Source organism: Rhodnius prolixus, unplaced genomic scaffold, assembly GCF_049639745.1.
Source record: "Rhodnius prolixus isolate KJV_2025 unplaced genomic scaffold, Rpr scaffold_12, whole genome shotgun sequence".
Lineage (NCBI taxonomy): Eukaryota > Metazoa > Arthropoda > Insecta > Hemiptera > Reduviidae > Rhodnius > Rhodnius prolixus.
The window spans coordinates 2,133,139-2,151,971 of NW_027411635.1; the positions used below are offsets into that span (position 1 = coordinate 2,133,139).

Genomic DNA, 18,833 nt, shown 5'->3' on the forward strand with positions numbered 1-18,833 from the left:
TCCACGAGATAAGAGTGGTTTTCTTCCACTTTCTTCTTCGTGGCTTCCATGAGATAAGGAGATCTTGAGCGCTGCATGCTTCTTCCTAGAAATAACGCAACGGTAACTGAATGTAACTTCGCTAACTGTTTAGTGCTTATGTGTATAGTGATGAGAGATTGTATACAGTGTGAGTTTATAGAAATTAATGTAGAAAATACGAAGTCTCTCTGCTTTGTAAATAATGTTTTTTTCTATTCCATCTTTTTTTATTCTTATTAATTTACAAATACTTTGTAGCGCTTCTGGATCTACAATATTTTCAGCGCTACAAGGAAATCGTACATTTGCTGACAGTTCTTTAAGAAACGTGTCTTTATTTCTATTATATTTGCTTCTAACGAGAAGATGATTGATGTCTCTCTCATCTGCGCTACCGCAATCGCAATTAGAAATATCTAGTAACTTTATTTTACGCAGATGAGGATTCGTGAGGTTATGGTTGAACCTAAATCGCATTCCTATTGTTTATTTCGTTCACCCACAATTTTTAGAAATCATGGCTTGTTGGGGGATTCTAGGCTATATATCAGTATATTGTTTGCCCTTATTTTCCTTTTTCAGATCATAGAGGTCTTGCCATGCCTCTAAATAACGTTGACTCAATGCACTCTCGAGTCCTCTAAGCTGAGCGCAGAAATATATTCCACAGACTAATGACTTTTTTCCTAGCATGTCAACTTTCTTGATATCAACTATCCCAGCGAGCTCTTTCAACCCAAATCATTTTCCTAAAAATATGCTGTTTCTCTAATAATGGGGTCTGACAAATTGTCAGGTGGTTTTATTTCTTGGAGTGAACTTTTAGAATCACTGGACATTTCTATTGTGGTACTCCTATGCATTTGTTCAGCCAAAACTATCGCCTTCCAGATAACTACAGAATCTACGGTAAATAATGATGTATGTTAAGAAGCTTATATTGAAGAAAACTTCCTGTTTATGCATCAAGCACGGCACATCCTATTCCCTGATCTAATTTGAATCCATCCGCAACTAGTAAGTAGGGGTTGATTAGTATTTCTATAAAACTAATCTCTCTTTAATACTAAGAATGTTCTAAAATATTAAAGATATGCGTGAGAATTCCTCAACTCTTCTATTACCTTTCGTAAATCTAAATGGACGTACGGATGCTCCATACAAGATATATCATAATGGGGTTAACAGAGTCGCATGCAATAATTCCCGACGTACGTGCAGATTCCAAAAAAAGGCTCTTGTATCACTGTCCAACTAAATGCAGACATCAAACGCGGAAAACTAAAGGTATATCCACAGAACGAGCCGGAGCACCCATCAGGAGATCTTTTTTTTCAAAGGTGGTGCCACCTAGGAATATAGTATCTTCTCTTTAGCTATTTTACTTTCTTCTCTGTACTTTAAACACGCGGCATTTGTAGCCAGATGATTTCCTTGGCAGTGAATGCATTCCGTATTGTTAATAATCGCATTGCTTAATGCTTCGCGCACCAGAGCATTTGCTGCATCTAGACACTATTCAGTTTAAAAGACCACTGGGGAGCTGGAATGCCCATATCGGAGATAGGTAAAAATGATGTATTATTAGGTACCTACGGCTGGCTCCATAGTAAATTTGGCTCCATCTTAGAAGACACTGATTTCAAAGGTCAGAAATGACGTCTCGAGCGGCCGTTTTTCTGCCGTTCTGAATTCTCTTTCACATTTATTTATAACTCTGATTTCGCTCTGAATATTTTTTAAGCTTTCCCTCTAAGATAATGAAATCTCCATTCCCCTTAACAACTTCTGAAAATTAAGGGGATCAGGGATGAAGGCTTTCAAATTTCTTTTTTTAAAACATTTATTATGACTTATACAGTTCGCTTGGTCTTGGTTTCAATTTTCATCCTATTTTTTCCGATAGAAAAATGTCAAATTTGCCAGAAAGGAATCGACGGATACTTTCTAGGATACCATCATTTCTCTCCACAGGTAATAAGGACCTTTACCGTTTAGATCAAATTTATTTTCTGCTGGAAATCGTGATTTTCCTATAGCAACCTTACAACTATTATCTGCAGTATCATAATTGTCCCCAATTTGGAAGCCCAGATTAAGTTCAGAGGTTTCCCTCCCGAGCTAGCGATCTTTTATTAGCTTTACCTGCTATGAAATCCGTGCTGTTGCAGACTGAGCGTAGTGTCATTGGTTGAATACTTATCTGGTGTGATGATGTTCATTGGCGGCCTTCATTCGTGTGGTAATCCATCGCTACTCTTCTCCATATATATATATTTTTTCTTTCTTTTTTTTACCAAAGTTTCAACTGTTGTGGTGAAAACTGAACTTTAGAGTTAGAAATATTTTTTCGAGGAAAATCGAACATTTTTTTCTGATTAGCTTTTTAGCTCCAAAAAGCTCTACATTATATCTCATTCTACTCTATATTCATAGATATTTCATACCTAAATATAGGTGAATTTGGTTGATCAATTCTTAAAATGCTATAAAACAACTTTGTAGGGCTAAAAAGCTCTATTGTTGCCAAAATAATAAACTAATTTACATATATACATATTATGTATTAAAAAATAAATAAATAGCCCTTAAAATAATTAGTTTACTATTTTTTTAGAAAAAAAAAAACTCGATCCTAACTCTTTTTTTTACTAGGAGTAACAAAGATATAAACAAGTATGAAAATTTCTACGTACCGTATAGAAATTATTTAGTGGACTCCGTTCTCTAGGCGGTTTGGAGACATGCATGTTTAAAAGTGGCTGTGCCACGGAATCCAAGCATAGCACAAACTGCACATCCTGCAACCAATCATAAATGTATCAAGTACTTACTATGCAAGTAATTAAAGAAAAAAATATACAGTTCTATTGTGAAAACGGACACCACTTGTATTCTGTGGGGAGGGAGATTTTCTATATTTTGTATCAGTACACCACTTAAACTAAAAACTGAAGCACAGTAATTTCCGACAGTGTCTCCTCGTATAAGCTGAAGCGCGTTGGGATACTGTAAGACATCGCTTTTTCTCTTACTTATTTTGAAGTGCCCATTTCACGGCCTTAATTACCAAGTCTTAAAGCATGTAAATGCCTTCGCTTTGCAAGAACCAAACAGCTATGATACCATTGTTTAATGGTGTACTGTTTACTGTTTAGTAAAGGTATAAAGATGAGATACCAAATAAACAACTTGAATAGAATATAAAAAATAAAAACATAAAAAAAGATAAGACTAGCATCCGCTTTCTGAACAAGACCCAAATCCTGTTGCGAATTCTCTTACTGCAATCCTTATCCTTTTGAGTGTCCAATTTTCTGCGAACTTTAAATTTTTATGAAATACTTACTACTTTTTATACAATACGGTTGTGAGTAACTAACTTACAGTTAAAAAAAATTTGTTTTAAAAAAGTTTGATCTATTTTACAGGCGTTTGTAAACCACGTAAAGGAAAACATTTTCAATTTTTTGTTGTTTTTAATTTTAATTTTATTTTTTAATCCTACTTTTAATGGTATGTGGGATCCTTCCCATTTTGTACCGGGCAATCTATACTAGTCTCAATTAACCACAAGACATTTTCTTCCCGCAGCCTCTTCAAGAGAAGAACCTAAGTTGAGCTGCTCAAGGTCCAATGGGTCACTAGTGGCAGATGTCCGATTGTCTATTACCGATCTTGAAAATCATTACTAGCAGGTAATCATACCCCATCTAACTATCTTTGGCGCTGCAATCTCGGGCCTGGACCTAATCAATGATTTTTGGACAGTCCTCTCGGATTCAGCTTTTCTTTTGCCATCTTCTAACCATCTAATCTGAGAGCCTTGTCCTTTTTCTTTCTTTCTTTTTCGTTGCCTAGCCATCTGAGCCAATTTTTTTTTGTTAAATAAACCATTCAATGAATTTTTAATGAACTAATTAACTTTTTATTAAACCCTTCTGTTGATTCACCCACCCAATAAGCACCGTCCTAGGGGTGGATAAAGGAACGTTCACTGATTCGAGGAAAATTAAATATTCGAAGCGGACCAAAACTAGCTATGGCTAACTTGGGTTGATGGAGTTGGCTCTACGAACGATAAGGAAAGAAATCCTGAAAATAAATTAACCTGGTACTTCTGGGAGGAGGATTCGGTGTGGCTTACAACGCCACTCTTAGATTCATCATGAACATCAAAAGAGAGCGCTATGACCTCAGCAGTCGATGCGCAAAAAAAAACATCAAAAGAGAATATGGCCGAATATAGGCTAAAAAACAGGACAAGGGCATACTAATTTAGGATTATGGAACGTCAGAGGTTTATACTAGCGAATCGCAAAGTTTTAGAACAAGAATTACTAAAATATAAGGAGGACACAGCTAAAATTAGTCACATTTTTGTAATAAAAATAAAAAAAAAAATCGTAATAAAGAAAGTAACAAGGGATCAGATGTAAGATAATAACTCCAATTTACCTGAAGTAAAGTTGAATCAACAGACTCAAGTTGATCTTCAAGCCATTTCTTTGAGCCTTGATAGTTCAGAGAGCCGCCACCAGATATCAGAAACACGATGTTTACATGTCCATGAGTCCTTGAGTTTGAGTAGAGTAATGAAAGAAGTCTTGCTAGCTCTAACAGCATGACTACGCCTGAAGCGTTGCTTTCTGCACCAAACGATAATTCCTGCCAAAATAAGTAACAGAATTGTTTAGAAAATGCTAGATGAAAATTCAGAAGATAATAGAATAAAAAGACTACGATATTCTTCGGGAAACGAAGAGTCAAAGAAGATGACAAAACTGTACAGAATTAATACGAGCCAAACTCGTAGCCTATAATTTTTGTTTTGTACAGTACTTTGTTATTATTATTCATGTACAAACAAAGGAAGAAAAAAGAAAAAAAAAAAGCGTTTCAGACAGATGACTTCAAAAGTTTGGTAAATATTAATTCTATATGATAAGAAATTCATATGACTAATTTCAACTTGTACTTATAAATTGTACAGTAAAGCTATATGTAGAGAAAAACTACACTCAGCTGTAATTAATTAATTTGTTTCAATTAATATTTACCGGAGCAATTGACTGGGCATCATAGTAGGCCACTATGACAATGGTAGGCAGTTTATCTTCTACTCCATAACCAGCTAGCTTCCCTTGTATAGAGGTCACTGCAGCATCATTTCGAGGCGCTGGTCTGGGAGCTGACACCACAACCTGATACCCATTCTTGGAGAATATGGCCGCAAGAGCATCCATCCCGGATGACCGTGCACCAGGACCTTCTTCATCCAGACTGCCCATCACTTCATCCAGAATCTTCTCCACCTCAGCTGACCATCCTATCAGATAGACTGGCAAGGAGAGTTCCTCTGCAGTCAAAACTGTCAAAACTCTTGTCAGTTCCTAAAAAAATTGTATAAAATAAAATGAATTTGTTATGAACGCTCACTTTTTTTACAATTCTAATTCACAAATTTTCTTAAACTAATTATAAACTTTTAAATCACATGAATATAGGTAGCGGGGAATCGCAGTTACTAATCGTGGTTAAGACTTTTGATTTGATCCTACATTTGCGAGTTCAGCCACTTCCCTTCTTTCTTACTTGAATTCTCATATTTTTTGAAATAAAAATAATAGGCTTGTAGCTGCCGTCAGCTAGTATTATGTTTTTTGAGAGAACGAAAAGAACGACAGGACATCGAGGGTCAGTTTTCGACATAACACCATCGACTAGGCTAGGGAAGTGCTGTGAAGAGAAGGGAGGCAACTCTATCAGGAAAACGTCAGTTCTTGGAGCCGTATACTCTCTTCTCTCTCCCAAACATTATATCCGATGTTGTTAGGATGACTCCCTTTCCCACCAATCAGCAAATTGAAGAGAATAGAATCTTTATTTACATTATTTGGAAGTTCAGTTTGGTCTGAACTTTTGTACCGTCACCACGCTACTTTTTGCTCTCTCGTTTTTATTAAGTTTTTAGTGTTATAAGTAATTTTCTGCAATCTATTTTTCACCTGTGTGCCCGTGAAAGTGTGCAGTTTTTACCGAATAGATTGTTTACACTCGCTGAAAGTTTCTGTAAGCTTGAATAAAGTGGACAGTGAAGTTATTTAACTCAATCTAGTTACGAGACAGGTAAGAGATAACTGTGGTCAGGTGTCAGTGGTGGGGTGCGCATGTGCATTATACGACAACTGATAACGCTCTCACTGCTGTGGCATTCAGTACTCTCTTAATCTTATTAAGGGCGTATTACTTTTTCCAATTTTGTTTTTATTGCTTTTTTGCTTTCGTTTCGCACTGATTGTAAATTGAAGATGGTGGTGTGCCCTGCATGTAATAGCACGGTTACAAGGGATGATAAGAAATCACTCACCTGCTCTAATGTGCAGTGTAAAGCTATTTATCATAGCAAATGCTGCAATTTGAAAGATAAGGATGTTGATAACCTTATAGCCTTAAATAAGACGTGGATTTGCCCTGCCTGTGACACGGCTAAGAAAAATTTTCCACACAGCGAAAGGCCTGTTACACCATCGGAGGCCTCTGCAGCTTCCTCTTTAAATGATGAAAGTGTACGCAAGCTCTGGGAGGTATTGAAGGAGTTGGCTGAGGAGGTTAGGTTGATGAAGGTTAGGCTTCCGGAATCAGGCTGTGATTTCAAAGATATCAAGTCAACACTTGACAAGCAAGCTGAACTCAGTTTCGAAAATTCTGAGAGGCTTAAGAAGCTTGAGAATCTGCTTGAGACTCAAAATAAACAAATTGAGCTTCTCTCCTCCGAGAATTGCACTCTAAAAAAGAAAGTCTCCGCTCTTGAAGTTAGAGTGAATACGAGTGAGCAGCGACTTCTCAGGAATACTATTGAGATTCGAGGTATTCCTTCAAAACAAGAGGAGGTGCCTGCTGCTGTTGTGGTGAGTGTTTGCGCTGGTCTAGGCCTAAAGATTAGCTCTGACGACTTGGACCACGTTGAGCGGCTTGGTCCGAGGCGGGACGGCGCCCCTGGAGCTGTTGTGGCCCGGTTCGTTAGGCAGTCTCTGCGGGACGAGGTAGTACGCCAGAGGAGAATAAAGAGGGATTTCTCCACTCGTCATCTTGGCTACCCTGATAGTGACTCTCGTGTTTACGTCGGAGATGCGTTGACCGCTACTAACAGACATTTGTATTGGCTGGCTCGACAAAAGAGATCTGCGGACAAAGTTAAATACGTCTGGTTTAGTGGTGGTCGGATGAAGTGCCGTCGGGGTGATGGCCTTCCGGTCGTCGTCATCAATAGTCCAGAGGACTTGGATGTTTTTCCCTGACCCATTTTTTCTCTTCACTTTTTCTCTCAATTTCATTTAAAGACCTTATTTTCATTTATTTCGTTCTATAAAGTGGTTTTTTTGTTTGGTTTTATGCACCTATTTTCTCATTATTTATGTAAATCTTTTCTTTTTAACTTTTTATATAGCAAAGATTTTTTAATTATTTTGTTCTTTATCATTTTCAATTTTTCAATTTTCAAACAAGTAGATTTAATCTCATTTACAGACCTAATTTTCTTTTATTCCTTTGATAAAGTAGTTTTTATTTGGTTTTTTGTTCTTATTCTTATATCATATGTGCAATTTTTTTCTTTGAACCTTTCTATTTACAATGGTGTCATTATTATGTTCTTTTTATCATTTTCAATTTTTCATTTTTCAAACAAGTGGAAGATACACTTCTTTTTTGTACAGCAGCAGTTTTCCCTCTTGATTTATATCCTTCCTGCTCCCTAAATGACTAATGTCCTGACCTCCTGCCACGTCAACGCTCAATCCCTCCTTGCACATTATGATGAATTCCTACAGTATTTCCTTGATAATTTCTATCACATTATAGCAGTTTCCGAAACCTGGCTTAAACCCTACATTCCTTCCTCGTAAGTTTCCATTCCTAATTTCACCTTCTTGCGTTGTGACAGAGAAGACCGTACCGGTGGAGGTGTGGGTCTCTTTGTCCATGATAGCCTGAAGGCTAGACTCCTTGCTCATTCCCCTTCCTCCGAATCCCACCAACCTGAATATATGTTTGTCGAAATATCTTCTCCTCTTTCTTCTTCTCCCCTCCTTTTTGTTGTTGTTTACCGTCCCCCTCGAGTTCCTTTTGACCTATCCTTTGAATCTCTCCTCTTTGAGCTTGTCCCTGCTTACTCTCATATAATCCTTGCTGGCGATTTCAATTCCAATCTGCTTGTTGAGTCCACTGAAATGTTATACCTTACAAATCTTTTCTATTCCTTGAATCTTTATGTAGTTTCTTACTCTCCTACTCATCACATATATTCTTCCGATACCTGGCTTGACCTTTTCATTATAGATTCCCAAGATAAACTTCTGTCCTCGTCGCAGCACCCTGTATCTTCCCTATCTGCTCATGATCTCATTCAAATAACTTATAATCTACATACCCCACCTTTTGTTCCTAGGACCTTTTCCTTTCGCCATCTTGATTCCCTCTGTTTTGAACCATTAAAAACTGACCTTGAAACCCTTCCTTTCGAAACTTTATTTTATACCGACTCTATTGGTACCAAGGTTGAAATCCTAACACATCACCTCCTTATTATCTTAGACTCCCATGCTCCCATTAAAACCTGTCATGTTCGACGTCCTCCTGCACCCTGGCTTACACCGAAGCTCAAGGACATGATGAGGAGAAGAGAGGCAGCCAGGAGGAGGTTTAGACGCACGCGTTCTCCTCATGACTACTCTCTGTACAAGCTCCTGCGTAACCTTACTCTGACCTCTGTCCGCCGAGCCAAATCCCTTCATATTCACCTATCTCTCTCCAATGCTCCTGATTCCAAATCGAAATGGGCTATCCTTCGTAAGCTTTCCCTCTGTAAATCCAATCGCTCCTGCCCCATTTCAATATCTCCTGATGACCTGAATGTCCACTTCACTTCCTTCTTAACCAATGCCTCTTCTAATGTTCCTGCTCTCATTTTACCCTCCTTTGATCATAACAATTTCTTTTTCCATCATATTACTCCTGAAGATCTCCTAACCTCAGTTCTGAAATCCCGTACAAATGACTATGGCCCTGACAACATTCCTGTTAAATTAATTAAAGCCTGCCTCCCAGCGATATTGCCAGTCCTCTACCATATTTATAATTTCTCCCTTCAGAATTCTATTTTCCCATCCTGCTGGAAAACAGCCCTAGCCCGTCCTCTAAATAAAATCTCAAATCCCACCTCTCCTATTGATTTTCGTCCCATCTCTATTTTATCAAATTTCTCCAAACCCTTTGAACGTTTAGTGCAATCCCAGCTTTCTAATTACCTCGAACAAAACAATCTCCTTAATCCACTCCAATCTGGCTTTCGTCCTTCTTATTCCACTCAATCTGCACTCTTGAAAATTACCCATGACTTGCAGACGGCTATTGACGACCAAAAACTTACCATCCTTATACTCCTAGACTTCTCCAAAGCCTTTGATACCGTTGACCATCATATCCTGCTATCTAAACTACAATCCCTCTCTTTTTCCAATAGCACCCTCCGTTGGTTCCAATCCTTCCTGTCTAATCGTTCCCAATTCGTTGTCACTCCCGATAGTAATCCTTCTGCACTTCTTCCTTTGTCACGCGGTGTACCTCAAGGTTCTTCCCTATCTCCCACCCTCTTCTCAATTTACATCAATGACCTTCCTCTTTCCATCTCTCATTCCCAGTATCACCTCTATGCTGATGATTTTCAGATTTACCTATCCTTTTCCCCGTCGGATTTGTTTGAAGCTGTATTTAAACTTCAAGAAGACCTCAATAATATCTCAGCATGGGCCACGAACAATAAGCTTACCCTGAATGTAGAAAAGACCAAAGCTATAGTTATTGGCTCCAACCCACTCCTTAAATCATTGGCTCCTCTTCCTAATCTTTTCCTTTACAATACCCCAATAAAATATTGTTCCTCTGTGAAAAACCTTGGTATCACTTTCGATCAAAACCTATCCATGTTTCCCAAATCTCTCGTCGTTCCATCCATATCCTTAAGCAGTTTAATAGTTCCCGTCACCTTTTTCCAATTAAGACCCGGCAACTCCTAGTTTCCTCTCTTATATTCCCCCATTTCGACTATGGTTGTTTAGTGTATGGCGGTCTTTCTGGTGATATTGAAGCTAAGCTTAAGCGCCTCATGAACTGCTTCATAAGATTTATTTTCAGCATTTCCAGAGACTCTCGCATTTCGCACTGCTACGATGAGTTGAAGTGGCTTTTTCCTGTCTATCGCCGCCAATATCTTTTGGCTTCTTTCCTTTTTTAAGTCATCCAGTCTCAAAGGCCTTCCTATATTTTTCAACTCCTTAAGTTTAAATCCTCCATCCATTCCCGTAACACTAGATCTCGCTCATCTGATCTCTATATTCCCTCTCACCGTACCTCATCCTTTGACAAGTCCTTCCTAATACGTGCTACCTCTCTCTGGAACTCCTTGCCTTCATCTGTCCGCCATGCTCCTACCCTATCCATCTTTAAATCCCGTCTATTCAGTTATCTACTTTCTATTCAGCTTCCTCCGAAATTCTAATTGTTTTAATTTATTTCCTTAATTTCTGCTGTTTTATTATTTTATTTTTACTTTCATTTTCACTTATTATATTTTCACTTTTGTAAATACTTATTTATTTATTTAATTTCTGTATAATCACAGGCCAAACTGTTAAGGCCTCTATTTGTTCCTGTATTTATTCTTAGGGGACAATTGTCCCAGAATAATAAATTTCTTTTCTATTCTATTCTATTTACATTGTAGTGTAAAACAAATAGTACAATCACGTGGAGATCGTAAATTCTCGATGATTAGACTTGTGTGCATTCGCTGAAAAGACCCTTGAATTCAATCAAATTTTCGTCTGAAGTGCAAGAACATTGCTTGAATTTTTTTGTCACCAGGAGCGCAATCCAAAACATGACCGAAATAAACACTGCACCTTAATTACAGCTCTCGTTAAAGTAAGGCAAACAGAACCATTTGTGTAGCGGAGATGACATTTCAGTTCTGCCTTTAGAATCTACTTCGTTAAATTGAGGCATGAGATACATGGCCGTAGGGGATTATATGTGAATACTGGTTGAGAAGATCGCGGACCAAGTAAAAAATGACGATTTATCCACCAGAACATCTAAAAGATGATACAATAATCCTCTCCGGCTGCAGAGCCTTGGGAACAGGGCCCGCCCCGAGATCCAAAAATAATAATAGCTGCTAATAAACACGACAGTGATGCACCACAAAAAAAAAAAAAAATTAATATTATTATTATAAAATAATTTAAAAATTATTAGAGCCGACTTGAGCATTAATAGTGACACAAAACAACTGTCATATAAAACTAGTCTATGGACTTTCGAGTAGTCCCAGTTTCATTCATGTATTGTATATAAGGTACAATAAAAGTATAAATAAATAAACACTCTATATTAAAGTAGATCTGTGCATTGCACTAATAAAAGAAAATTGAAAAATTGTATTCAAGTATATCGAAAAGTTCGATTACCTTAACTTCTTCAAGTGACAGATGCTGAGGTGACCGAGGCAACACGATGAGCAGAGCCCCAGCGGACTCCTTAATTTTGACCAGAGTGGTTGAAGTCAGATGGTCTAGTCGTGCCACTACGCAGTGTCGCCCACTCGACCAATTTTTGACAGATCTGGCTTCTAAATTAATCATTGAAGCACGGCATCCTAGATTTTGAAAAAGAAAACTAAAAGCATTATTATCTTCCAAATTTCCTCTAGAGCAGGTGTAAGAATTATGTGAACAGTGATTCTCAAGACATACACCTTTAACCAAATAGGTTTTTAAATCAACTCTTCCCACACATAGAACATCTTTTTGAGATTGTCACCTTTCGCCAGACATAAAAATATCTAGGCTGCAGTTGTGTTAGAAATGGCTTTGCCGCTTATCAGAAGCCGTAGAAGCAATTCGCTTCTCTTGGGACAGTTGAAATGCAATTTAAACTTACTAGTTCACTAATAATCTGACAAGAGTGCACTAGCAATAAAAGTATGGGCATTTCCCCCACCTTTTAATGCTCAAGCATAGTTTGAAAATTTCATCAATAGTTTCTGACTAGCTACCGCTTTTACTTCGCATCTATACTTCTACGAACTAATGGAAGTATCTACGCGATGTAAAAAAATACCCAAGTTGAATCTACAAAATTTTAATGATTTTGCGTCACTGCATTTAATAAACCCTACAACTCCGTTCCTATTATAAAGTAGAATCCTTTTACTACAAGTGTTGTACAGGTAAAATTCATCAATTTAGAAACGATGATAGAGCCTAGATACTAAGCTAAGGTACCTACATTACTGTATCAGGAGGAGAGGAAATGATTTCTTCTACCACACCTCATTTACGTTTGTGAAATGAGGCTTCTGGCACTTGGAGATCGGTGAAGATAATACCCTAAAACGATTGATGGAAATACCAGAAAGGAGAGGTCTAGAACTACAAGAGGTCTAAGCCTCTTTGCAGCCACGTTTGGGGAACAGAGACAGCTCCATGTTTTAATCTAATATAAACCCACTTTCTTCAACAAGAAATATCAAATAAATCACAAATTACGAAACTCCATTTTAAACCGTAACCTTGACACTATAAAGAAGGTTTAGAATAAGAATAGAGTTGGAAAAGTGCAACGATGCCAAAATAAATGTTGGCAAGGGAATGCAGTACTTTAAGAATAGCATTTCTACAATCAATCGAAACCTTTTAAGATTCTTGTTTATATTGAAATAAATTACACTTATTTAAAAAAAAAAAAAAAAACATGCGTTCTTACTACCTCACCCTCTGTTAATGAATTTTACTTCACTTCTGAAAAAATAATGTACACATGAAATCTAGCAATGTACATAGGAAGATGACCTAACTGATTGATCAGCATACTGCCCAAAGTTGTTTTTTAATTATTTAATTAATGGATACTATGAAAGGAATTGCCGCGAGATTTCGATTTTTCAGATTACCGAATGATAAACACTTCTAATCTGAAGTTTAATGGGTTGGCAACTAAGTCATTGCGGATTTTGTCGATAGATGGTTTTAGCACATTCTTTTGCTTTGTTTACGTGATCAAAGCATCTGAGCTGGATTGTTTTCTTGTTGTTAGGACTTTCGCCTTTAATTTAGTAAAAAAAAAATTTATCGATAAGTCATTTAGTTTCCTTTTTATCCAATTTAAAAATGGAACAAGACGCGCATTTCAGACAAATTTTATTATATTATTTCCGAAAAGGCCAGAACGCATCGCAAGCACATAAGACGTAATGTGCCGTATATCGGCTTGAAGCCTTGAAAGAAAGGCAGTGTCAAAATTGGTTTGCCTAATTTCTTTCTGGTGATTTTTCACTGAAAAATGCGCAACGATCTGGCTGTCCAGTTGAAGTTGATGAGACCCATATCAAGACTATTTTTGATTCAGATCGTCATAGCACAACTCGTGAGATTGCAGAGAAGCTCAATGTATCGCGTACATGCATTCAAAAAAAAAATTTAAACCACTTGGCTACGTCAAGAAACACGATGTATGGATCCCTCATCAGCTTAAGGAAATTCATTTGACGCAACGCGTTAGCGTCTGCGATTCGCTTCTGAAACACAACGAAATTGATCCATTTCCGAAACGACTGATTACTAGCGACGAAAAGAGATTAGTTTACAAGAAGGTTAATCCGAAAAGGTCGTGCATGATGCAAAATGAACCAGCCCAGACGTCACCAAAAGCTGAGATTCAACAAAAAAGGATTATGCTGTCAGTTTATTGAGATTATAAAGGAATTCTGCACTTTGAACTTTTACCAAGAAACCAAACGATTAATTCAAGCGTCTAAGTTGAACAACTCGCCAAACTGAGCGATGAAGTTCAAGAAAAGCGGCCAGAATTGGCAAACCGTAAGGGGGTTGTTTTCCAGCATGATAACGCAAAGCCCCACACATCTTTGGTCACCCAACAAAGATTATTGGAACTAGTGGGATGTGTTGTCACATCCACCATATAGCCCAGACCTTGAGCCTTCAGATTACCATTTATTTCGTTCCATGCAGATCTCCTTAAATCGTAAAATTTTTAATGATGCTGATGATGTAAAATCACAATTAATTCGTTTTTTGCTGGCAAAAATCAGAAGTTTTCTGAACATGGAATTATGACACTGCCTGAAATATGGCAAAAGGTCATCGACAAAAACGAAAAATGCTTAATTGAATAAAGTTATATTTTTTAGCAAAAATTTTGAATTTTCCTTCTTATTTAAAATCCGCAATCACTTAGTTGCCAACCCAATAATAAATTGCGAAGGTTATTTGAGATTATGGCAGAGTTAGAATCCTCATTTGGTTGGTGAGGTTGGGCTGTGTTCTCTCTTTAACAGAGAACAGGGTGACAGAGGCCATTTTTCATTTCATGGCTGAGCTCAAAATTATCTACGATGTCATGGTAATTTTGGCTTTTAGATAATAGAAAGCTGTAGCGGACAGCAAGTGATATGAATTTGTAGTAAATTATGCATGCCATGCATGGTTGAATAAAAAAAAATTAGAGGATTTTTTTGAAATAGTTTAACTAAACTAACAATGTTTATTTCAGTCAGGAATGTATTAATTTCTATTTTTTTACACTCTCTTATTATTATTTTTTTTTCTATTTCCTTTTACCCATTATTTTTAGGTTACTTATTGTTCACCTTAATCTTATTTTCTGTTTTTCGATATTTTGAAGTTAGAAATGTAATTCTTGTATTTCCATCGACTTTAGGCAGACAGATTTCTATTTCGTATGTTGCTTCTACTTTTTATTTTCCCGAGTTTCGCATGTATATAAAATAAAGTAATTATAATATCACTGTATTATTTAATTTAAGGCACATCATCTGTGATCATTGGCCCCAGGGGCATTGGAACTGTTTTCATTGCGCTACCGGCCTGCGGAAAGTATTCGCTCGTTACAGAAAACACTGTCATCACCGGGCATTGAGCTATAAGGAAATGGATTCCAACCTAGGATCTCCGCGTGGGAATGCAGGATGCTAACAACCGAGCTCATCTTATTTCTAGCAATTACATTATTAATACTATTTTAGAAATGAACTGCTTATGAGCGGTCAACAAATAATGGCTTTAGCTTCAAGAGGAAACTGCCAGAGTCAGATCTAACCCATAAGTATTCGTTCACCGATATTCGATCGAAACTGAAATGCTTGGAATCGTACTGCAAAGAAAATTGTTTAAATGTTAATACCAATAAAACCAAAATTATTAGGTTTTCAAAAAGTTTTAAGAAAAAAGTCAGAAATTTATACTTTAACAATGTTTTGATAGAACAAGTTTCTAATTACAATTACTTGGGGGTTTTATTTTCTAATTCTGGGGTTTTTCTAAAAGCGTCTGAAAATGCGGTATCTAAAACGAATGTGGCTATTGGAACTGTGTTAAATACTTGCGCTGCATCGAAATTAATCTGTTGGGATTCCAGGGTTAAACTGAATGAAGCCATTGCGATGAGCGTATTATTGTATGGTGCCCATATATGGGGGCTCAGGTACAGCAACACGTTGGATGCATGTAGTCTAAATTTTTACAAGCGTTTGCTTGGATTACCGCGTTGTACGCCCAACTTTGCCGTGCGTTTGGAATTTGGTGTGGTACACATTAGTTATCTTCTTCTCAAGTTTGCTGGTAACTGGATTTATAAATTAAAAGCTATGTCGCCCGACAGATACCCGTTGCTGTGTTTTCTAAAGCTGTTGGAATTAAGTCGTAATGCAGTAAATACCAAGTATAATTGGGTTTCACAATTAAATTTCTTGTTTCCTTCTTTAAATCTATCAGATATTTTATTCAATGACAATATTTCCAGTTTGAAGAAGCAGTTGAAACAGTTTTTAGTTAGCTATAAAAAGTCGCTTAAAGAATCTGACCTTTGCAAATTGCACAGCTCCAATTTCAGTTTAATCTATTCTGCGTTGGTTTTTAATGATCAGGAGCCACAGAATTATTTGAATTTTCCTATTTCTTTTAAATTTATACGATTGCTCTCTCAGTTGCGTTTGTCCTCTAAATATGTATTGAAGATTAGTATTGGTAAAATTACATATACATTAAATCCAAATGAAAAGTGCACTTTGTGTAACACCGCCCAATTTGAAGATTTGTCCCATATTTTGTTAAATTGCCCAATATATTTACAATTTCGTTTAAAATATTTAGGTTTTTTACAAGATGTTGATCAATTTAATTTTCCAATATTATTTCATAATATCAGCGCTGAAAATATAAAAAAATTATACTATTATGTGGAAAATGAATAATACAGTGTTTAACTAATAATATGAATTATTGATTTATATGAATATTTAATAACTCATTTATCGCAAGAGATTTTGATTTCTATTAATTATTACTTAAATTATAACACTGGTATTGTTTTTTTTTGTTTGCTATGTAAGATGTACAAGTTTTTCTTTTTGTTTTTTGTATATGTACTGTTATTTGTAGCAACTCCTTTGTATAGGGCTATGCCCATGTAACAAATAAATAAATAATAATAATAATAATAATATTCGTGTACTTGCTGTGGAACTTGGGGTATTTTAAAACATAATTAATTGGCCATCTCGGTTCAACAGGAAAAAAAAAGTTACAGGATAGTGGCGCATAAATTTACATCTCAATAGGCTATCACCACAATGTATACGAGTCAACTCGCTTTAAAAATCGTACAAACAATTAATCAAAAGAACCATTCTTGTGAGGAGTGGTTTTACTGGCGAAATCTTGGTTCGCGGTTCATAAAGATTTTAGGTTTGTGAAGAGAGAATTTTGATAAAAAGACTAAGGATCGTGGGTTCGTTGAGAACTTTCCAAAAATTCTATAACTTACAGGCAACACCTAAAATTTTGCTCAAAAATGTTGGTAGATTGCCCTCACTTTAGTGGCCCAGGAAAGATTCTAAAACTAACCACACTTTCTATTGTGAACTTAGTGGTCAGGAGAAGAGTCTGAAGTTTAAATGGCAGAGGGATATCCAGCCTTTAGTCAGTCACAAGCAAAGTTATTCCTGAAAGAAAACTCTTAGCCCCACACACACTTTCCATAAGAAGAACTGGCTTACGTTTAATTCTTTTATATCCACCCTAGACTCTTTTAACTCCCAAAATGGGAATGTGAAAAATAGGATACAGGATCATGTTTAAATATTTGAACACAGAATGGCCCAAACGTTAAAATATTATTGGCATTGAACCACCTAGTTACTTCTTTTATTAAAAAGTTAAAGAATGATATGAGCTTTAGCAATGGAGAAAAATATTTAATTATTGTCAATCACATTTGGGCAACATTTTGATCATTAACAAAATTCTCTACATTTTTTTTTTTTTATATACAACCCATTGGATTTAAACTAAACTACCTTTTGGTACTCCATGCAGATCGTACTGTGTCATCCTGTACACAGGAAACTCATGTGATGCAGCAGTCACACCGACCGGCGATATAATTAATATTAAAGGAACAATATACAATAAATAAACTGGTAAGATCCCTTTAAATAGTTCATTAATCTCATCTGTTTCCATAAACATATTTGTAACAAAAGTTAAAATAATAATTCTGAACAAAAATACTAAACTCTAAACGAGGAATCGCCAAAAATTGTACACCAGGGATAGCAAAAAAATTAAATTAAAACCTAACTCATACATAACCTGCACTAGAATAAACTTTCCCTTTCAGACCATTACCCAACTTGATCAGGTCTTATAATCAGAACTAAATGGATTTCATTTCAATTTAATCCATCTTTTTATTTCTTTTAATAAATAAATCAAATTAAAAAAATAAGGATTAAATGAAGACAAGAAAATTAGGCTGGTGGTATTTATGAGAGCAGAGACATGCTAACTACTACCACAGGAACTTTTTAAATTTACTTTGTTCTGTTTAAATTCTTAAATAAGGTATTGATTATTGTTTTTGGTGACTGATTCTTTAATCCAGAAGGAAGAAAGAACAATGCCAATTTCAGACATTTTTTTTTTTTAAATTTTTGCCGAGCTTGCGACCTAGGTTCTAAGTCATCTTCAGAAATGTAGAACATACTTTACTTTAGAGTTATAATAATGCACATATGTACATTGATTTGATGTGAAAAAAACTAGTTTACAAAAAACTCTAAATTTCAGAGACAAACACACCAAAAAGGTAAGCACTAGAATGATTTACGTATCAAAGACGGAAAATAAAATTTAAAAACAGATACGAACAGTCTAAAAAACATATACATACATACGCCAACTTACTACAAAACGCATAAAAATACATTTTTGTGACAATTGGCAACACTGACTTGTTCACAAACTTCTCATCACTAACCAGAAGAGGAAAATTTACGAACATCAAACTTTCACTTAATTTTCATCACATGGTAAATGATTTCAGTTTGGAAAAAAATTAAATGAATTAAAGATGACGCTTTTGGTACAAAGAGAACATAAAATGTAGGACATAATCGTCAGCAATGCTTGGCCTGCAATCAACGTAATTAGCCACTGCTGAACTAATATAATAAAGCAAATAATTAACACTGAAGTCAAGACTACACATTAATTAAAACACTTCTTATTAACCTTTTCATGAAATACTTCTAGGGTAAACATTAGTGAGAAAACTTTTAATTGTATTTTAATATCTTGGGAGGGGCGGGTGGGTGTTGGTCTAGTGGTCAAGAGTGTGGTTTTGTAAGTGGGGACTTGAGAAAAAGTCACAAG

At 36.1% G+C, this 18,833-nt stretch overlaps 2 protein-coding genes across 3 annotated transcripts in view; one reads left to right on the forward strand and one right to left on the reverse strand.

The window, feature by feature from the left end:
• LOC141461904 (BOS complex subunit NCLN) overlaps window positions 1-17,787 on the reverse strand; it is a 31,113-nt gene extending 13,326 nt beyond the window's left edge. The window contains exons 1-5 of one of the 2 annotated variants that reach the window (XM_074143350.1): window positions 17,696-17,787; window positions 11,550-11,737; window positions 5,082-5,414; window positions 4,480-4,689; window positions 2,718-2,822 (exon numbers count right to left, since the gene is read on the reverse strand). In XM_074143350.1, the coding sequence (XP_073999451.1) occupies window positions 2,718-2,822; window positions 4,480-4,689; window positions 5,082-5,414; window positions 11,550-11,723 (822 nt within the window). In that variant the 5' untranslated portion in view covers window positions 11,724-11,737; window positions 17,696-17,787. Of the gene's footprint in view, window positions 1-2,717; window positions 2,823-4,479; window positions 4,690-5,081; window positions 5,415-11,549; window positions 11,738-17,476 lie in introns of both variants that reach the window. The other variant, XM_074143349.1, reaches the window with a different exon arrangement.
• Window positions 6,333-7,870, forward strand: LOC141461909 (uncharacterized). The gene has a single exon (XM_074143359.1). It carries the CDS (start codon window positions 6,333-6,335, stop codon window positions 7,320-7,322), a length of 990 nt encoding a protein of 329 aa, XP_073999460.1. The 3' UTR covers window positions 7,323-7,870.
• Window positions 17,788-18,833: the final 1,046 nt, after the last annotated feature.

What these genes read in the sequence shown, in the direction of transcription:
- LOC141461909 (XM_074143359.1), top strand. Translation starts at nt 6,333, where the DNA reads ATGGTGGTGTGCCCTGCATGTAATAGCACGGTTACAAGGGATGATAAG.